This window comes from Equus caballus, chromosome 3 (genome assembly GCF_041296265.1).
Source record: "Equus caballus isolate H_3958 breed thoroughbred chromosome 3, TB-T2T, whole genome shotgun sequence".
Classification (NCBI taxonomy): domain Eukaryota; kingdom Metazoa; phylum Chordata; class Mammalia; order Perissodactyla; family Equidae; genus Equus; species Equus caballus.
Genome location: NC_091686.1, coordinates 10,321,410 through 10,341,111, shown reverse-complemented (window position 1 = coordinate 10,341,111; position 19,702 = coordinate 10,321,410). Strand labels below are relative to the sequence as shown.

The following is a 19,702-nucleotide window of genomic DNA, read 5'->3' as shown; positions in this document are numbered from 1 at the left end:
TGGCCAGGATGGTTGGTCTCATCTGGAGTCCTCTTCCAAGCTCACGAGTTGTTAGCAGAATGCGTTTCCTTGAAGCTGTAAGACTGAGGTCCCCGTTTTCTTTCTGGCTGTCAGCAGAAGTTGGCCCTCAGCTCTTCAAGGCCACCCTCAGACCCCTCTCATGTGGTCCCTCTCTCTTTCTCTCTCTCTCTATATACTTTTTTAGTATGCTTTTGGTGAGGAAGATTGGCCCTGAGCTAATATCTGTTGCCAATCTTCCTCTTTCTATTTTTTCTCCTCAAAGCCCCAGTTTGTAGTTGTATATCCCAGTTGTACATCATTCTAGTTCTTCCATGTGGGATGCTGCCACAGCATGGCTTGATGAGTGGCGTGTAGGTCCACACCCAGGATCCAAACTGGCAAATGCTGGGCCACTGAAGCAGAATGCCGAACTTAACCACCTGGCCATGGAGCCAGCCCCTGGTCCCTCTATCTTAAAGCCAGCAATGGAGAACTAGCCCAGAGAATTCCCTTCATGCTTCAGATCCCTGACTTCTTCCAGCGAAAACTCTCTGCTTTCAAAGGGCTCGTGTGGTGTACAGCTATACCACCCTGAATGTGCCCGATCTCACTGAAGGGCTCATGTGATTAGGTCAGGCCCACCCAGATAATCTCCCTCTCTTAAGGTCAACTGTGCCATTTAATGGAACACAACCCAGTAACAGAACCTGTCCTATCCACAGTCCTGGGGATTGTACACGGTGTACTCACCAGGGGCAGAGAGACTTTGGGGACATCTTAGAATTCTGCCAACCACAAGGCACAAGATCACCAGTCTAAAGTCAGCTAAGAGTGACACATCACAGCTGCGGTCACATGCTTGTATTCTACCAGACTCCACCAGGCAGGGCTTGGGGGAAAAAGGTCAGAGAAAAAGGTGCCCCCTGGACTGAGGCTTACTCACAAAACTCACAGAAAAGAGGCCGGTCTGTCTCCTTCACGGCTGTACCCTCAGCACTCAGCCGTGTGCCTGGCACGCGGTAGCTACTTGGTATGTTTGGTAGTGGAGGAAGTTATGCTGCATGCTTTTCACAAGGTCTCACACTTGGGTGTTTGATGGTTATATGAAAGCGGCCCCTCCTGCCGCCCTCATCCCCTAAGCACACACCTGAATCGCTAGCAGTTCAGTCAACAATAGTGGCTGAGCACCTGCTTTAGCCAGGCACCGTCCTCAGTGCTGGGGACACAGCACACACCAGCCAGATCTCCATCCTGGTGGCGAGTCACAAAAACCTGCCTCCGAGGGGTGAAGCATCATGCCCAGGGGCCCCAGTGCAGCCCCCATTCAAACCCAAGTGAGGCCTGACTCCACAGCTCACAGTTGTTCTGCCTCCGTTTCCCCCAGGAGACCTGAGAACTGAGACATACAAGAAGCGAGTCTGCTTCTCCCTCAAGCCCTCACCGCGTCCACCCTGAAACTCTGCGGGCATCTCCTCCCCATCTGCTTACTACTATTCGAAACAGGCCTACAGGCATGAGGGTCCCCAAGACTCCGACTGGAATGGCTCCTGTTCTGCCTGCTGTGGCGTGTGTCACTGCTGCTCGGGTATCGCAAATAATCTGCACTATGCATTCAGACCTGTCCTAAGGAGCTCAAGCCGTGAACCTGGCAGTTTCATTTTATAAACCACTAGCTCCACTCCAAACCCCTGGCTTTTCCCCCAGAAGACCAGACAGGCCCCGTGCTACTTAGTTGATTCCTCAGGGTAAGATTAAGGTCCAATGTGATGTAACCATGCGGTGCCCAGCTCTCCGGGCAGCAAGGGCCTGGGAGTCAGGGGCCTTGGCTTCATCTTGAAATAACAGTGATCAGATAGGCTAACTACTGATGACGTAAGATCAAAGTGGATGATCTGTTGGACGTTCACGACTCATGAATTTCAGACTGCCAACACAATATTGTCTACATGCTTCACTGTGGGGAAGGCCATTGGGTTAGGGGGACACATACTGGACTAGGAGTCCCAGCTCAGTCACAAACTTGTTGCTTTGAATCTGGCAATTACTCTGCCTCCTTGGGCCTCAGGTTTTTCATTTGTAAGAGGAAAATGTTAGACAAACATGAGCCTAGTCTAAACACATTCACATTTCTAAATGACACTGTGCGGGCCAAAAGAAGCCACCTGTGACCTACCTCAGCCCACTGCCCCCTGGGCACTAGGCCACAGGTCAGGGACCTTGCTCTGTAAAAGGCCAGATGGCAAATATTTTAGGCTTTGCAGACCAAGAGGCAAAATTGAGAATATTATGTAGTTACTTATATTAACAAGAAAAAAACAAATTTCTGCAAATGTTTTATTGATGAAATTCAAAATATGATAATTAAGCACAATATTTTGGAATACAGGTCTACTAATGAGAAGAATGAAATTTCTGGGGGGAAAACCAATTTTGCTTAATTTGGTTTCAAAGGTAATGTAGTCTTATCAAATCGGTTGCAAATGTTCTTCTGTAAAAGCCATTCTTAGCGCATCGGCTAGTGGGCAGCTACACTGGCCCAGTTTGCTGACTATCGCATTAGATGGTTGCTAGCAGGGGGACCGGACAGCCTGGTCTGCTGGGGACAGGTCCTGCTCATGCCTACAGTCCTGCTTAATTGCTAATAGTGTCTCTTTCTCTCCCGAAAGGGTTCTGTGTAGATGAGGCATTGGCAGTAGTTTTCTCACTTACAGCTGAGACGGTTTTCCCTTGCAGGGTTCTAAGCAGGGAAGTGCTTATTATATGCCTGAATTAAACAGGGCCCTAAGTGTCATTAGTTCTCAAGCTCATTGTGCATAAAAATCATCTGGGGAGTTAAAAAAAACCCTATGCATAACCATCACCCCCTAATTCAATTGCTCAGGATGGGACTAGGGTGTCTGTATATCTATGAAAGAACAAAAAGCTCCTGCTTTTGATGCACAGCCAGGGTTGTGGGAACATTCAGGGAATTTTAGGAGACATGGCTTTGTCAAGAGAAATCGGGGGGCAGTGGAAGAGTGAAGGACAACTAAGCTCTCTGTGAAACTGCAGTGGTGCACGGGAACCTCCCTGTGGCCAGGAGGGTGGGTGCAGGAAGCCTCAGGGACTTGGACATTGGGGTGGACCTTACTTTGTATGTGTTGAGGACTTGCAGGGTATTTCCAGATGCCAACTTTAGCTGGATCAGTTCTTGATTCCTTGTTTCAATCGCCTCTAAAAACTGAGCATTCTCGATCTTCAGCTGCTGAAAATCAACATCGTGTAGGGCCTCACCCACCTCTTCCTTCTACAGCTCAGAAAGAAGACAGAAAGGATGTGAGGTTGTGACTTTGGAACGTATGGCTCACACCTTGCAACTCATCATTCAGTCATTCAATGAACATGACTGGTGCCAGGCATGGTGCTAGGCACTAGGGATAGAGATTTGTATAAAAGCAATACTCCTTGGCCTCAGGGAGCACACACTCAATGAGTGTCCACAGACAGGTCACAGGTATTTACTCAACAGTGTGACGTAGCGGGACGTGCAGGGGCTGGGGGCACAAGGAAGCCCCTCAGCTAGGCCAGGGGAGAATGGAAGGTTGGGCCAAGGGAGGCTTCCCACAGGAGGGCGTGCCTGAACAAGGCTGTGAAAAAAGAGTAGGAAGAAGGCCTTTTAAAAGTGGTTTTAACCTGGAAAGCCCAGGACAAGAAGCCCATAAATTCCCCTCCTTTGATCACATGCCACTTCTGCACTGCAGGTGTACGTGTTAGTATGGAAGGTGCTCTCCCTGACCCGGCCCCACGTTACCTGCACCACCAGTTCTGTGCCAACTTACATTCGTAGTAGGCAACAGCCAAACTTGGGGACTGTTCCCCAGCCCCACTCTGCTCACGCTGTACTACCTCCTGGGAGCCCTCTTCTTCCCACAATTTCCTTAAGCCCAATATGACCCATTCTCCAGCTCAAATGCTCCCAACCCGTCTCCCACTCGGGGGGGTACTCCCTCCCTCCACTGAGCCTCTGCTGGCTGTAGCTCCGTGGTCCTTGTTGCTGTCACCTTTGCAGAGCAGTTACACATCCATGCCTTTTCTCACCATCACCACTCCCCGCTAGTCTAGAGCTCGTGAGGGCGGGACAGTGTCAGTGTCATCTTGATGCAGCAAGGGCTTTTAGGTTAAAAGTCATCCATCTACCCCACATCTCACGCTTAAACCTCCTCTTTGGGATGCCTCAGCTTATGTGATGCCCGGAAGACCCGGAATTCACTATCTGGAGGCAGCTCATCCCTATCTCCGGCAGCTCCACTGGGGCCATGTTCTTTCTTACACTGAACTCAAATCTCCTTCACTGACACGTCCACATTTGGCCCTAGCTCCACCCTTGGGGTTCTCTCTCAGAGACAGCAGCCATGGCCCTCCTGGGCCCATCGGTTCCAGGTCCTCTGATGTACTTTCTGCTCCCCTTGCTCTTGGCTCCCTCTCCTATCTGGCTTCTGGTTTACCAATTCTTTCAAGTGTGGAGCTCTCACTCAGACACAGTGCTCCAGGTCGACCTACTCAGAACAGAGCAGAGCAGGACTATCCCCTTCTTGGTGGTGCACTGTGGTTCTCCGAGTACAGCCTAGGCCACAGCATCACCTCCAGCTGAGCTGACTTTATCAGGTAGTCTACAGCTAAGCCATGTGGTACCTGTGCAGATATTTTGGGAGATCCAAGTGGACGATCTTACATTTGTCCTTAGTCACTTCATGTTAGAGCTATCCCAGCTTGTTGAGTCTTTCAGGATCCCAGGTCAATTGAGCAATAGTCGCCAGACATGTTACTGCTCCTGCCCAACTTTGTGTCATTGTCAGTGGCCACCTCTGATGCACATGGCATCACTGCGCATACTCAAGTTAATAATAAAAATATTGAGTTAGGAAAGGATGGCGCCATGTAACCAATTCTAGAGGACCTGTGCCATGTCTGCCTGACTGCCTTTAATCAAGAGACTTTAGGGTCAGCTGTTCAAAGAGTCACCAAAGCATACTATAACTGTGCCACGCAGGTCACATTCCCCAAGAGGGTCAACAAGGATGTCATGAGGATCTTTTAAATTCAAGCCAACTCCATCTACAGATTTGCCAGCACAGTAACTATATGAGTTTCCTACTGTTGTAACAAATCACCACAAACTCAGTGGCTTAAAACACCACAAATCTATTATCTTACAGCTCATGAGATCAGAAATCTGAAATGGTTCTTTAGGCTAAAATCAAGGCGTTGGCAGGGCTGCATTCCTTCTGGAGGTGCTAGAGGAGAATCTGTTTCCTTGCCATTTCCAGCTTCTACAGGTGGCCTGCATTCCTTGGTTCATGACCTCTTCTTCTGTCTTAAAAGCACATCCATCAGATCTGATCTCTGCTTCTTTTATCACGTCTTCTCTGACTCTCACTCTCCTGCTTCCCTCTTATAAGGACCCCTGTGATTACACTGGACCTACTCAGATAATCCAAGATAATCTCCCCATCTCAAGATCCTGACTTAATCACACCTGCAAAATTCTTTTGCCATGTGAAGTAACATAGTCACAGATTCAGAAATTAGGATGAGGATGTCTCTGGGAGGACATTGTTCCACCTACCCCAGTAACCTTAAAAAAAAAAAAAAAAGCCACATACCTGCCTCAATTGTGAAAGCACCTTTTTCCTCTGGACTTTGAGGGAAACGTTTTTTAAACGTAATTTATCCTTTATACTATCCTAAAAAAATAAAAGCAAATTTTAATACATTTCTCTTCATCTTGCTTGTTGGTTTGAAAACTTGGTAGATCTGGGGCTGCAAACCAAACCTTGAGCCTTAAGATTCAGTCGTTTATTTTTAGTTCATTTTACATCTAGCCAAGCTAGTGTTGCTATAGCACCTCACTCATGACCAAGAAGCAGAGAAAATTGGGTCTGCTCCATGTAAATTTTCTATTGCTTTTAAGTTCAAAATAATTTCAGTAACGGGGCCTTTCCTGACAAAATGATCTTAGGATTCCTTGGTATTTTATTCTCTTGGTAGTTTACATAATTTTTATTACTTATAACACATTAGGATCAGTAACCCTACCTATCTCCAAGATCCAAAGCTTGACATGCTATAAAATCTTTAAAAGTGAAGGACCATTTTATGTCTCCCTCTTATAATAATGGCACTCAAAGAGCCTGAGATTTACCTGTCCCACTCCATGAAGTCTTTGACTAGACAGACTCACATCTCTCTCAAGAAAATGCATCAGATCTTGAAACAAATAACAATAAGAAATAAGTCGATCTGAGATACTATTAATATTCACTCTGCCTGATTGATTTTAGCCTTGATAAACCTGAATTTTAAGACACACATTATGGGGGGTGCAAAAGATCTGTATATCTAGGCAACATTTATGGTGGACCAAACGGAGTTAGGCTGACTCACCTGGATCATCTTCATGTCATCATTCTATGAATCTATTCTCCCTTCCTAAGTTCTAAGCTCCTGCCAACTCACCCTCCGGCGGTTCATATCCTCAATGTACTTCATCACCTTCTGAGTGGCCAAAATACTCCCTTTCTTCTTGGATATGGTTTTTACAACATCTTTTTCAAACTCATGCACCTCTCGCTGAACTTCAGCCCATCGAATTTCTGCTTCCTCAATGATAGCCTGGGGGAGTCAGCACAAAGAGAGAACAGAGTTTCCAAAAATTCTCAAGGATATATCCCTCTAAGGAAATCTAAGTTCTCAGGCCTCTTTGTGTCCCAATGCATAATGGTTGTTCTTAGTCTTTGAAAGACATCCTTAAGATACAAACTTGACTATATGAACGTTATTTTTAAGAAGCATGCCTCCCAGGGCCCACTGTGCCATGTGAGCCCTGTCCGTGGGAATTATCCACACTGGTGGCAGCTGAACACTCACAAAGGAGCCCCACCCACCAAGCACAGCAGCTTGGCCCATCTGCCCGTGAGCACACAGCCAGCCAGCTCATGAAAGAAAGCAGCCCTGCCATCTAATGCAGCAGCTCAGCTGGTCCCCCACTGAGTGCAGTGGCCCCACCTGCATGAGAGCAACATGCCATCAGAGCACAGAGGCCCCACCTGAATGCGCATGTGTGACCCACCAAGCAGCTGCAGACAGCCCTCATGAACGTGGAGCAGCCCTACCCACAAAACTTCCAGCAGACAGGGTGGGATCACAAAACACAGCTCCTGCTCTCTCCCAGTGGCAGCAGGTAGAATCTGCAACCTGATACTACCACAAAGGCACCAACAAAGGATCATTCATCAGACACCATGAAGAACTACAGTAACAGCTCAGAGCAGAAGGAAAATGAAAAGTTGCCAGAAACCAATCCTGAAGTCACAGAAATTTACAATCTATATAGTAGAGAATTTAAAACAGTTGTCATAAAGAAATTCAACAAGTTACAAGAAAATTCAGAAAGACAGTTCAGTAAGCTCAGGAATAAAATTAATGAGCAGAAGGAATACTTTGCCAAAGAGACTGAAACTCTAAAAAAAAACCCCAAACAAACGTTGGAGATAAAGAACACAATTATTGAGATAACAAATAATCTAGAAACCATAAAAAATAGAGCTGATGTTATGGAGGACAGAATTAGTGAATCAGAATAAAAATATAGAAATGCTCCAGGTAGAGAAGGAAAGAGAATTAAAATTTTTAAAAAATGAAGAAATTCTTTGAGAAATATCTGGCTCAATTAGGAAAGGCAACATAAGGATTACAGGTATTCAAGAGGGAGAAAGGAGCAGAGAGCTTATCCAAAGAAATAATAGCTGAGAACTTCCCAAACCTGGGGAAAGCAGTGGACTTACAAGTACATGAAGTGAACAGAACTCCTAATTATATCAATACAGAAAGACCTTCTCCAAGGCATATAATATTAAAACTAGCAAAAGTCAATGACAAAGAAAAAATATTAACGGCAGTAAGGCAGAAGAGAATAATCTACAAAGGGACCCCTATCAGGCTTTCAGCGGATTTCACAGCAGAACCCTTACAGGCTATGAGAATATGGAATGATATATTCAAAATACTGAAAGACAAGCACTTTCAGCCAAGAACACTCTATCCAGTGAAACTATCCGTCAGATACAATGGAAAAATAAAAGCTTTCACAGATAAACAAAAGCTGAGGGAGTTCATCACCATTAGGCCTGCCTTACAAGAAAAGTTGAAAGGAGCCCTCCCATCTGAAACTAAAAAGCAAATTTTTACAAAACTTCAAGCAAGGAGATAAAGAGAATCAGAAAATTGCAGCTCTATATCAGAAAAGGTTAGTAAACACTTAATTATAACATAAAAGATAAAGGAAAGGAAAGCATCAAAAATAACTTAAAACACTTCAATTTAGTCACGAACTCACAACACAAAAAAGAATAGTTTGTGACAACAATAACTCAGAAGAGGAAGATGGAAGAGATGGAATCTGCTTAGGCTAACGGAGAAAAGAGGCTACCAAAAAACGGACTATCTCATCTATGAAATCTTTCATACAAACCTCATGATAACCACTAAAAAAAATCGGAGCAGAGCCACAAATCATAAATAAGGAGACAACTAAGAAAACCATCACAGAAAACCGTCAAACTGAAATGGCAGTCAGAAATACAAGGAAAAAACTGTGGAAATAGAGAATAACTGGAAAACAAGTGATAAAATGGCAGTATTAAGCCCTCATATATCAATAATCACTCTAAATATAAATAGATTGAATTCTCCAATCAAAAGACACAGAGTGGCTGGATGGATTAAAAAACATGACCCAACAATACGCTGCCTCCAGGAAATACATCTCAGCTGTAAAGACAAATACAGGCTCAGAGTGAAGGGATAGAAGACAATACTCCAAGCAAATGGCAAACAGAAGAAATCAGGTGTTGCCCATAGACAAAGCAGACTTCAAGATAAAAAGCACAATGAGAGACAAAGAAGGGTAATATGTAGTGATAAAAGGGACATTCCACCAAGAGAACATAACACTTTTGAATATATATGCATCTAACACAGGAGCACCAAAGTATATAAAGCAATTATTAATAGACGTAAAGGTAGAAATTGATAGAAACACAATAATAGTAGGGGACCTCAACACCCCACTACATCAATTGTTACATCATCCAGACAGAAAGTCAACAAGGAAAGAGTGGCCTTAAATGAAACACTAGGCCACACAGACTGAATAGATACATAGAGAATACTCCATCCAAAAACAGAAGAACACACATTCTTCTCAAGTTCACATGGAACATTCTCAAAGACAGATCATATGTTGGGAAACAAGGCAAGGCTCAATAAATTTAATAAGACTGAAATCATATCAAGCATCTTTTCCAACCATAATACTATGAAACTAGAAATCAACTACAAGAAAAAAGCTGGGAAAGCCACAAATATGTGAAACTAAATAACATGCTACTGAACAACCAATGGATCAATGAAGAAATCAAAGGAGAAATTAAAAAATATCTGTAGACAAAGGAAAATGAAAGTACATCATACAAACTCATGAGATGCACCAAAAGTGGTCTCTAGAGGGAAACTCATAGCAATACAGGCCCACCTTAACAAACAAGAAAAATTTCAAATAAGTAATCTTTAACTACACCCAACAGAATTAGAAAAAGAAGAACAAACAAAGCCCAAAGCCAGCAGAAGGAGGGAAAAAATAAAAATTAGAGCAGAATAAATGAAACAGAGACTGAAAAAAAAATAGAAACGATCAATGAAACAAAGAGCTGGTTTTTTGAGAAGATAAACAAAACTGACAAACCCTCAGCCAGACTCAATAGGGAAAAAATAGAGAAGGCTCAAATAAACAAAATTAGAATTGAGAGAGGAAAATTACAATGGATACCACAGAAATACAAAGGATTATAGGAGAAGACTATTAAAAACTATATGCCAACAAATTGGACAATCTAGAAGAAATGGATAAATTCTTAGATTGACACAATCTCCCAAAACTGAATCAAGAAGAAATAAAGAATCTGGAATAGACCAATCATAGTACAGAGATTGAAACAATAATCAAAAACCTCCCAAAAATCAAAGCCCAGGGTCAGATGGCTTCTCTGGAGAATTCTACTAATCATTAAAAGAAGAGTTAATATCTATCCTTCTCAAACTGTTCCAAAAAACTGAAGAAGATGGAATACTTCCTACCACATTCTACAAAGACAATATTACCCTGATCCCAAAGCCAGACAAGGACAACACAAAGAAGGAAAACTACAGGCCAATATACCTGATGAATATAGATGCAAAAATCCTCAACAAAATATTGGCAAACCAAATTCAGCAATACATTAAAAGAATTGTACACCGTAATCAAGTGAGATTTATATCAGGGATGCAGGGATGGTTCAACATCTGCAAATCAATCAAGGTGATACACCACATTAACAAAATAAGGAATAAAAATGACATGATCATCAACAAACAGAGAGAAAGCACTTGACAAGATCCAACATCCATTTATAATAAAAACTCTCAATAAAATGGATACAGAAGGAAAGTACCTCAACATAATAAAGGCCATATATGACAAACCCACAGCCAACATCATACTCAATGGTAGAAAATGAGAACAAGAACAGACAAGGGTGCCCACTTTCACCACTCCTATTCAATATAGTACTGGAGGTTTTGGCCAGAGTAATTGGGCAAGAAAAAGAAATAAAAGGTATCCAAATTGGAAAAGAAGAAGTAAAACTCTCGCTATTTGCAGACGACATGATTCTATATGTAGAAAACCCTGAAGAATCCATCAGAAAACAATTAGAAATAATCAACAACTACAGCAAAGATGCAGGGTACAAAATAACTTATGAAAATCAGTTGCATTTCTATACTCTAATAACAAACTAACAGAAAGAGAACTCAATAATACAATCCCATTTACAATCATAACAAAAAGAATAAAATATGTACGAATAAGTTTAACCAAGGAGGGAAAAAGACCTATACACTGAAAAGTATAAGACATTATTGAAAGAAATCAAAGAAGACAGAAAGAAATGGAAAGACATTCCATGTTCATGGATTGGAAGAATAACATAGTTAAAATGTCCATATTACCTCAAGCAATCTACAGATTCAATGCAATCCCAATCAGAATCCCAATGACATTCTTCACAGAAACAGAACAAAGAATCCTAAAATTTATATGGAACAAGAAAAGACCCCAAATAGCCAAAGCAATCCTGAGAAAAAAAGAACAAAGCTGGAGGCATCACAATCCCTGACTTCAAAATATACTACAAAGCTACAATAATCAAAACAGCATGGTACTGGTATAAAAAGGGACACACAGATTAATAGAATAAAACTGAAAGCCCAGAAATAAAACCACACATCTATGGACAACTAATCTTCGACAAAGGAGCCAAGAACAAACAATAGAGAAAGGAAAGTCTCTCCAATAAATGTGTTGGGAAAACTGGACAGCCACACACAAAAGAATGAAAGTAGACCATTATCTTATACCATACACTCGAAGTGGATTAAAGATTTGAATGCAAAATCATAAAACTCATACAGGAAAATATAGGCAGTACACTCTTTGACATCGGTCTTAGCAGCATCTTTTTGAATACGATCTCTACTCAGGCAAGGGAAACAAAAGAAAAAATAAACAAATGAGACTACATCAGACTAAAGAGCTTCTGCAAGGCAAAGGAAACCAGGAATAAAATGAAAAGACAATCCACCAACTGGGAGAAAATATTTGTGAATCATATATCTGACAAGGGATTAATCTCCAAAATATAGAAAGAACTCATACAACTCAATAACAAAAAAAACAACCCAATCAAAAACAGGCAGAGGATATGAACAGACATTTTTCCAAAGGAGATATAAAGATGGCCAACAGGTACACGAAAAAATGTTCAACATCACTAATTATTAGGGAAACGCAAGTTGAAAATACAATGTGATATCACCTCACACGCATCAGAATGGCTATAATTAACAAGACAAAAAATAGCAAATGTTGGAGAAGATGTGGAGAAAAGGGAACCCTCATATACTGCCGGTGAGAAGGCAAACTGGCGCAGCCACTATGGAAAATAGTATGGAGATTTCTCAAAAAACTAAAAATAGAAATACCACATAATCCAGCTATCCCACTACTGGATATTTATCCAAAGAACATGAAACCAACAATACAAAGAGATTTATGCACCCCTATGTTCACTGCAGCATTATTCACAATAGCCAAGATGTGGAAGCAACCCAAGTGCCCATCAACTGATGAATGGATAAAGAAGATGTGATATATATACAATGAAATACTACTCAACCATAAAAAAAAGACAAAATCATCCCCATTTGCAACAAGATGGATGGACCTTGAGGGTATTATCTTAAGTGAAATAAGCCAGACAGAGAAAGACAAACACCGTATGATTTCACTCATATAAGGAAGATAAACAAACACATAGACAAAGAGAACAGATTAGTGGCTACAGAGAGGACGGGGGTAGAAGAATGGGCAAAAAGCGTAAAGGGGCACATATGTATGGAGATGGATAAAAACTAGACTATTGGTGGTGAGCACGACAAAGCCTATACAGAAACTGATATATGATAATGGACACCTGAAATTACACAATGTTACAAACCAATACGACCTCAATAAAATACTTAAAAAAAAAGCATGCCTCAAAAAAGTTATAGTATCGGGGCCGGCCCAGTGACGCAGTGGTTAAGTTCACACGCTCTGCTTCTCAGCGGCCCGGGGTTTGCTGGTTCAGATCCCAGGTGTGGACATGGCACTGCTTGGCACGTCATGCTGTGGTAGGCATCCCACATATAAAGTAGAGGAAGATGGGCACGGATGTTAGCTCAGGGCCAGGCTTCCTCAGCAAAAAGAGGAGGACTGGCAGTAGTTAGCTCAGGGCTAATCTTCCTCAAAAAAACATAAATAAATTAAAAAAATTTTTTAAAAAAGTTATAGTATCCATAAAAAGGGGGAAAATAAACAAAAACAGGGCCTCAGGTATTTCTATAAATATGTATTTCCATATCTGAAACACTGTTTACTTAAAATTATGTTATAACATATATAGTATAATATAATATAAAAAATATCTGGAAGGATATTTCACCAAAACATCAACCAGTCACATCTGGAGAGATGGCTTAGTGAGGAGACAAAGAGACACTCTTACTATACACTTCTTTAATTTGAAAAAAGATGTTATAAATGAATATATGTATTGACATAGAAACATTCTATTAAGTGAAATATATAATTTACAAAATAATATCTTTTTATAAAGAAATTCATATATGCCTAGAAAATAATCTTAACTCTAGAAGGAGCTAAATGCAAGAGTCAACAGTAATTACCTCTAGGTGGCAAGATTGTGGATGTTTTCAAATGTTCTTCTTTTAGCTTACCTGTATGTTTAAATTTTGCTAGAACAAACTTAGATTGCCTTTCAATAAGAAAACACACACACACATTATTTTAAAGAATAAAATGAGAAGGTAGCCGTAGCTGTAGAGCAAATCACTCTTGTTCAGGCTTTTTCACTGGGCACCAAGAAGCAAAAGTGTCCTCCTTCACTGGCTGGCCTCTTCCTTCCCCATCACATCCACATGCTGGAACATCAATCTGCCTGAAATGCCACGGGCAACACGCCGCTCTCCTGCTCAGTTACCCTCACTGGGGTCCTGCTTTCCAAAACATCAAAGAAAAACTCCTCCGCCTGGCTTTCAAGGTCTCATGGACCTATGCAACCTGATCTCCTAACAAAGCCCCCAAAGCACCCTCTTCTTTAATCTCACTGGCCCCCTCAATGTCGTGAACTTGCCATGTTCATTCCCACCTCCACTTCCTTGCTCATGTCATTCACCTCACCTAGGATGCCCTTTTTTCCCTGTTCCTTAAACAAACGCCACCATTCTTCAAGGCCATGCCACGGCCTATATCCAGCCCCACCTCCTCAACAAAGTCTTCTCTGACCACTCTCGCCTACACTGTGATTTTCACATCACACGGTCTAGCATGTCAGGACAATGCTACCACATCCTGAGCTCCTTTAACATGTTAGAATTCAACAATGCATTTCTGGAAAGAGAGGGAAGGAGGGGCAGGGCAAGGGGAAAAGAGACATGGAAGGAAGGATAGGTTTATGCAGTACAGATGGTTCCATCAATGGAGACATGAGTCCACTGATTTGTCCCTCTCGACGCAATGAGCGTGATTCTGTGTGTGCCCACATTTGGAAATAGAAAAATTTAGAAACGCAACAGAAATATCTATTTTTCTTTTTTTTTTTTTAAGATTTTATTTTATTTTTTCCTTTTTCTCCCCAAAGCCCCCCGGTACATAGTTGTATATTCTTCGTTGTGAGTCCTTCTAGTTGTGGCATATGGGACGCTGCCTCAGCGTGGCTCGATGAGCAGTGCCATGTCCGCGCCCAGGATTCGAACCAACGAAACACTGGGCCGCCAGCAGTGGAGCGCGCGAACTTAACCACTCGGCCACAGGGCCAGCCCAAGAAATATCTATTTTTCATACAACATGGCTCTCAACTGCAAGCCAACAACTTCAGCCCACAGGCAACCGAATTAACAGTGATTTCCTTCTCTGGAAGAAAACTGACCATGTTGGTTTCCAACAAGACACGGACCATGATCATGCACGCTGTGTATGGAGGGTGACTAATGGGATTTTTCACCCACTCACTGACTTAAACCTCAAACCCCTGGTATTAAGGAATTACTGAATTTTTAAGGGCATTTATGGTTATTATGGTTATACCTTTTTTTAGAAGAATCCATGTCTTAGAGACATATACTGAAATATTTACAGATGAACAATATGTCTAGGATTCACCTCATAACAGCCCAGTGGCCTATTATGAGGAGAGAGTTGGTAGAGATATAGAGAAAACAAGAGTGGCCATATGTTGATGATTGTTGCATGCGGGTGTTAAGTACATAAGTGTTCAATGTGCTACCCTCTCTACATTTGCATATTTTTGAAATTTTCCATTTAAAAAAGATTAAAATTTGTTGTCTCCTCAAGCAGGTGGTAAGTTCCTTAAAGGCAGGCCCTCACTTTGTCTTGTCCCACTTGTGTTTCTTTCAAAGTACCAACAATTATATGAACATACTATAGGTACTTCCTGACACGGCGGAAGTGGGGACCCAGGTAGGATGGCCTGCAGAGAGAAAGGCATACCTCATGATGCTGCATATCCCGTTCAGCATTCGCTCTCATGTGCCGTATTTCTTCCTTTGTGTCTTCCAGTTCCTTCTGTACAAGCTCACATTTTTGGTCGACACTGAGGCCTAGCGCACGGTCTATACCTATGCGGGATTTGGACCTACGCCTGCCTCGTAACTGTAACGCAAGAAAAACAAAGCCATTGTCACATAGGAATTGGTAATAAAGCAGCCCAACGTGGGCATCAAAATGACCACTCAGACCTGCTAGAAGTTACTCTGAATGACGGGCAGGAGAACAAACTCAAAGTGAAAGGATTCTGGATGTCAGGCCTGAGGTGATGTTTATTTCACAAATCAACCTAAGGCCCTGTGCTAAATACTTCAAAGGGAGGGCTAGGCTTGACAATAAACTGAAAATATATAAGGGAAAGCGTCTCAAGGTGGAAAGACAGTGACCCTGCTATAGACTAGCATTCAAGTCAGTGTCAGGGAAGGCCCGGGGCTCAGTGCTTTCCGAGCTGAACACAGAAGAGAAATCGCATCTTGGGCACAGTGTTCAGCAACAAACAAATAGTCAAAAATTTTCTATTTCCCATGCATTTAAGCAAAATGTCACAAGCAGGTGACCTAGGGAATGTGTGGGCCTGAAATGGGATTGTTTGGCCCTCAAAGACAGACCTATACACAGTTCTAAATTTAAAAAACTTAATTACTCATATTTGGAAATCAGGAGATTCCACCAAAATAATCCAGATTTCCAGCTTCTCTTGAAAAATCAGCTGCTCTGGCAACACCAGGCCGCCTGGCTGGCCCTTTTAGACGAGGGAGGAACTCTGCAGTGCCCACAACAGGCCCACTTCACTCCTTTATGTGGCTGGCTGGGCCTTGTAAACGTCTGAGTCCTCCAATTTAAGAATTTATGAATTGAAATAATTCATTTCAAACAAACAAAGATATTCTGGGAGAGTCGCTCCATTATTAATTGAACCTAATTCCCTTCATATTCACTTGAAAGAGAAACCTTGAAGGGGAAGAAAGAATCAAAATAGAAAGAAGGTCATATGCTACTTGGCCAAAGAGGGCACGCCACAGGCAGATACATAAAGACCACTTCCACCTAAAGGGACAAACAGAATAGAAGAATTCTTACATCTCCATTGTGTACCTGTGCAAATTCTGCTCCTGATATTTTAATTTCTGATAATGGTGGAAGTCGCTGATCCCTGGGCTCCAGTTTATTGTAATATTTCTCAAACATCTCTGTCTCAGTTTTGAGAGCAGAGTTTCCATAGCTGCAAGACAGAGGGTACCTGAGTGAGTTCTACTAACAGGAGTTTAAACCCCAAATAACTAGTACTTAACACTTACTAGCTATGTACGACCTTCTGCAAGACACTTAACCTTTTGGTACCTCAGTTCCCTCATCTGTAAAATCGGAATAACAGCACCTATCCTTTAGCACTGCGATAAAGAATGCAAAGCCTTGAGGACTTTGCATTTAGCCCGGCACACAGTAAGTGCTACTTAAGTATTTAATATTTTTTAATACATCTAATCAACCACAAAATTCAGAACACTGGGATTATATTGAAAATTGTTGCTGAGCTGAAGCTACGATTTCATCTTCAAGTATCTTCTAACCCATTTGTGAAATTCCTTCTGGATTACTACATTCTTGAAGTCACACACATCCACAATCTTCAGTTCTTTCCTCTGGGTTATGTTTCTCAAGTTCTTTTATTTCCAGCACCCAATAAATGAAGCATCCACCATAAGTTTATTATAAATGGTGAAAAACCTTTGAACAGATGGCTTTTAAACAACTAGAAATGAAAAACCTAGTTTATCCTGTATATGCCAAGATTAAGACCTTTTTAACTTCATCTATATATAACAAACATGTTATATACGTGTGTCTATAACACACATATACGTCTGCGTGTATATATATATATATATATATATATATATGAGAGAGAGAACAGCTTTGATATTTTCATATATTACTGAGCTAATTCTTGTTTGGTGGAATTTTAAGATTAGTGGAAAAAGCTCAGTGGAAAACCCAATAAATTACAGCGTCTTTCTTTTTCAGCATATTCAAATGTTCTGTGTGAGACCAATAAATTGTACAAATAACCTCAAGTACATCATGGACTCTTGATACCCAATTTATTTGCTATAGTAGATGCAGAATATTGGGCCAGTCACTCTTTGCCGTCCACCTCCATGCTTATACTCTGGTTCAGGCATAGATTGCCTCATACTAAAAGCATCTCAATTGCCTCCTTTCTATCCAGCTGCCACATTAATTTGGGAGGCGGGGCGGGGTGAGGAAGATTGGCCCTGAGCCAACATCTGCGCCAGTCTTCCTCTATTTTGTATGTGGGACGCTGCCACAGCATGGCGTGATGAGCCGTGTGTAGGTCTGCGCCGGGGATCTGGGCCCAGAAACCCGGCCGCCAAAGAAGAGCCCGCACACTTAATCAGTACGCCACGGGGTGGCCCCTGGCTGCCACATTAATTTTATCATAGAATGTTAGCATTGGAAAGGGGCTTGGAGGTCACCTGGTCCAACCTGCCGCCACACAGGAGAGGAGCGACCAACTACACAGTCTGGCCCCAGACGGGCCCACTGGGCTCCAGCTCCGGCTTCACCGGCTCGCCTCTGGGCTTCCCGCCAGCGGCCCCGCCCCCTCGCCCCTCCACCCTACTCCGACTCCATTAACGGCTTCTTAGCTCAGCGGCGGCGGACACACGTGGGGTAGAGCAAAGGCAAGTTCCGTCCCCGCTTTGGGGGTCTCAGTTTCCTCAACGTTCAGCGCGGACTTGGACGGCCTCCACGCGGAAGCAAGGTCCGAGCGCACAGCGGGCGGAGGGCCGCCCCCAGCAGCCGGCCGGCCGGTACCTGAGCTCTTCCACCAGCCCGCACAGCTGGATAACAGGCAGCTCGTTCTCGTCCTCGACCTGCAACTCGGACGCCGGGGTCTCACAGGCTTCCCCCGCCATCACCCTGCCCAAGCGGCCCCTGCCAACGCCGAGCGCGGCCAAGAGCGCCGGGTACCAGCGGCCCCGCGTCACTCGAGCAGCAACCTAGCTGCGCGTTGCTGGGGCGACCCGACGCGTGCGTGGGGGCGGGGCTTCGGGAGGCCCCGCCCAGCGCTCCCACGCGCCCCCCTCCTCCCCGCCCACCGCTCCCACGCCCTCCCATTCTGCCCGGCCACCTCCGGGCTGACCGGAACGAGGTGGCTGTCCTTGACCAGAACCGAAGCGCGTTCACTTTCACTTTTTCAACAATAGTTCTTAAAATGATAGTAATAGCGGCTGTTGTTTGTTCAGCACTTACACTTGCTTGGCACCGTGGTAAGCATGGTTTATGAACATCCTTGCAATAACCTTGTAATAATATCGATTATTCTCTTTATTCTCCAAATGAGGAAACTGAGGCCTGGAAAGTTAATTCGATTTGTCTGATTGTCCTCCTTCCCCTACCTCACTGTGAGGGCTCTACTCTGTGCACCACCTGGTGCTTCATACACGCTAACTGCAGTTTCTCTCAGATACCAATATCCTGCTTTCCTGGAAGAAAAAAACCTGGCTGATTATTAAATGGGTGTAAATTCAGGAGGCATTCCTAAATAGACGCTGAACATCTACTGTGTCCTGAGTATCCTGGGGGGATGTATGGAGCAGGTCATTCTGGCCCTCAAGGAGCTTGCAGTTAAATGAGGGAAATAACCCCTAACCAGCTGTTGCAACCTGGAGTGATGACAGTCACGTCATGCCTCACACTGTTTCATAGTCATCATCTCATTTGATCCTCAAACAGTCTTATGAAATTAGTATTATTGTTTTCATCTTACAGATCAGGAAGCTGAGGAATAGGGTAGCTAGGGTGAGTCACCTGTGGCCACACAGGAATGGAGTCAAGCTCTAGGGGAACCCAAATCCACGCTGTTAACTTCTACACTAATGTGTGTCATGGCAGGGATCCTCGAGGCAGCAGGGTAGCTGTCTGTCTGTTCCCATCAGGATGGGGGAGGGCAAAGAGCAGGATGGGAAACTTCTCTGAGGAAGAGTGGCCGCTGGATGTGGTTAGAAAGCAAGCTATAATAAATTGCTTGGGGTGAGGGTCAGCCACCGCCTCTGTGCCCAAGGGACGTGCGTTAGTATCAATGTATAGTCACTAAACTCCAAAGAAGGACTTTTGTTTTACTGCTGAGGGTGCACAAGTTTGAGGCCAAAGAGGAATTACTGGAGATGGTAGCAGAGAGCCCAGGCTCTGCCACCACTTTCTTCTCTCTGCTGGTGTGCCTCTGTGGGCTCCGGGAGCAACATAGACCATATTTAGAAATATTTAATAAGCTTGTATACCAGGTGATACTATATGTATGCTAGCCCCAGGAGGGCCCACAGCAAGAAGTGGCTCTGCAGCATGTCCAGGCTATGGTGCAAACAGCCCTGTCAAGTAGGCTATGTGATACAGGAGACCCTATGTTGTTGGAAA

General features: G+C 43.2%; 1 protein-coding gene across 8 annotated transcripts in view; it reads right to left on the bottom strand.

Moving 5' to 3' along the window:
* Positions 1-18,361, bottom strand: part of CFAP263 (cilia and flagella associated protein 263) — a 37,061-nt gene extending 18,700 nt beyond the window's left edge. For 2 of the 8 annotated variants that reach the window (XM_023637094.2, XM_014738470.3), the window contains exons 1-6: positions 18,104-18,326; positions 16,361-16,487; positions 15,209-15,370; positions 6,496-6,651; positions 5,643-5,723; positions 3,131-3,286 (exon numbers count right to left, since the gene is read on the bottom strand). In XM_023637094.2, the coding sequence (XP_023492862.1) occupies positions 3,131-3,286; positions 5,643-5,723; positions 6,496-6,651; positions 15,209-15,370; positions 16,361-16,487; positions 18,104-18,204 (783 nt within the window). In that variant the 5' untranslated portion in view covers positions 18,205-18,326. Of the gene's footprint in view, positions 1-3,130; positions 3,287-5,642; positions 5,724-6,495; positions 6,652-15,208; positions 15,371-16,360; positions 16,488-17,763 lie in introns of all 8 variants that reach the window. The other 6 variants (XM_023637096.2, XM_070262973.1, XM_023637098.2 and 3 more) reach the window with 4 other exon arrangements.
* Positions 18,362-19,702: the final 1,341 nt, after the last annotated feature.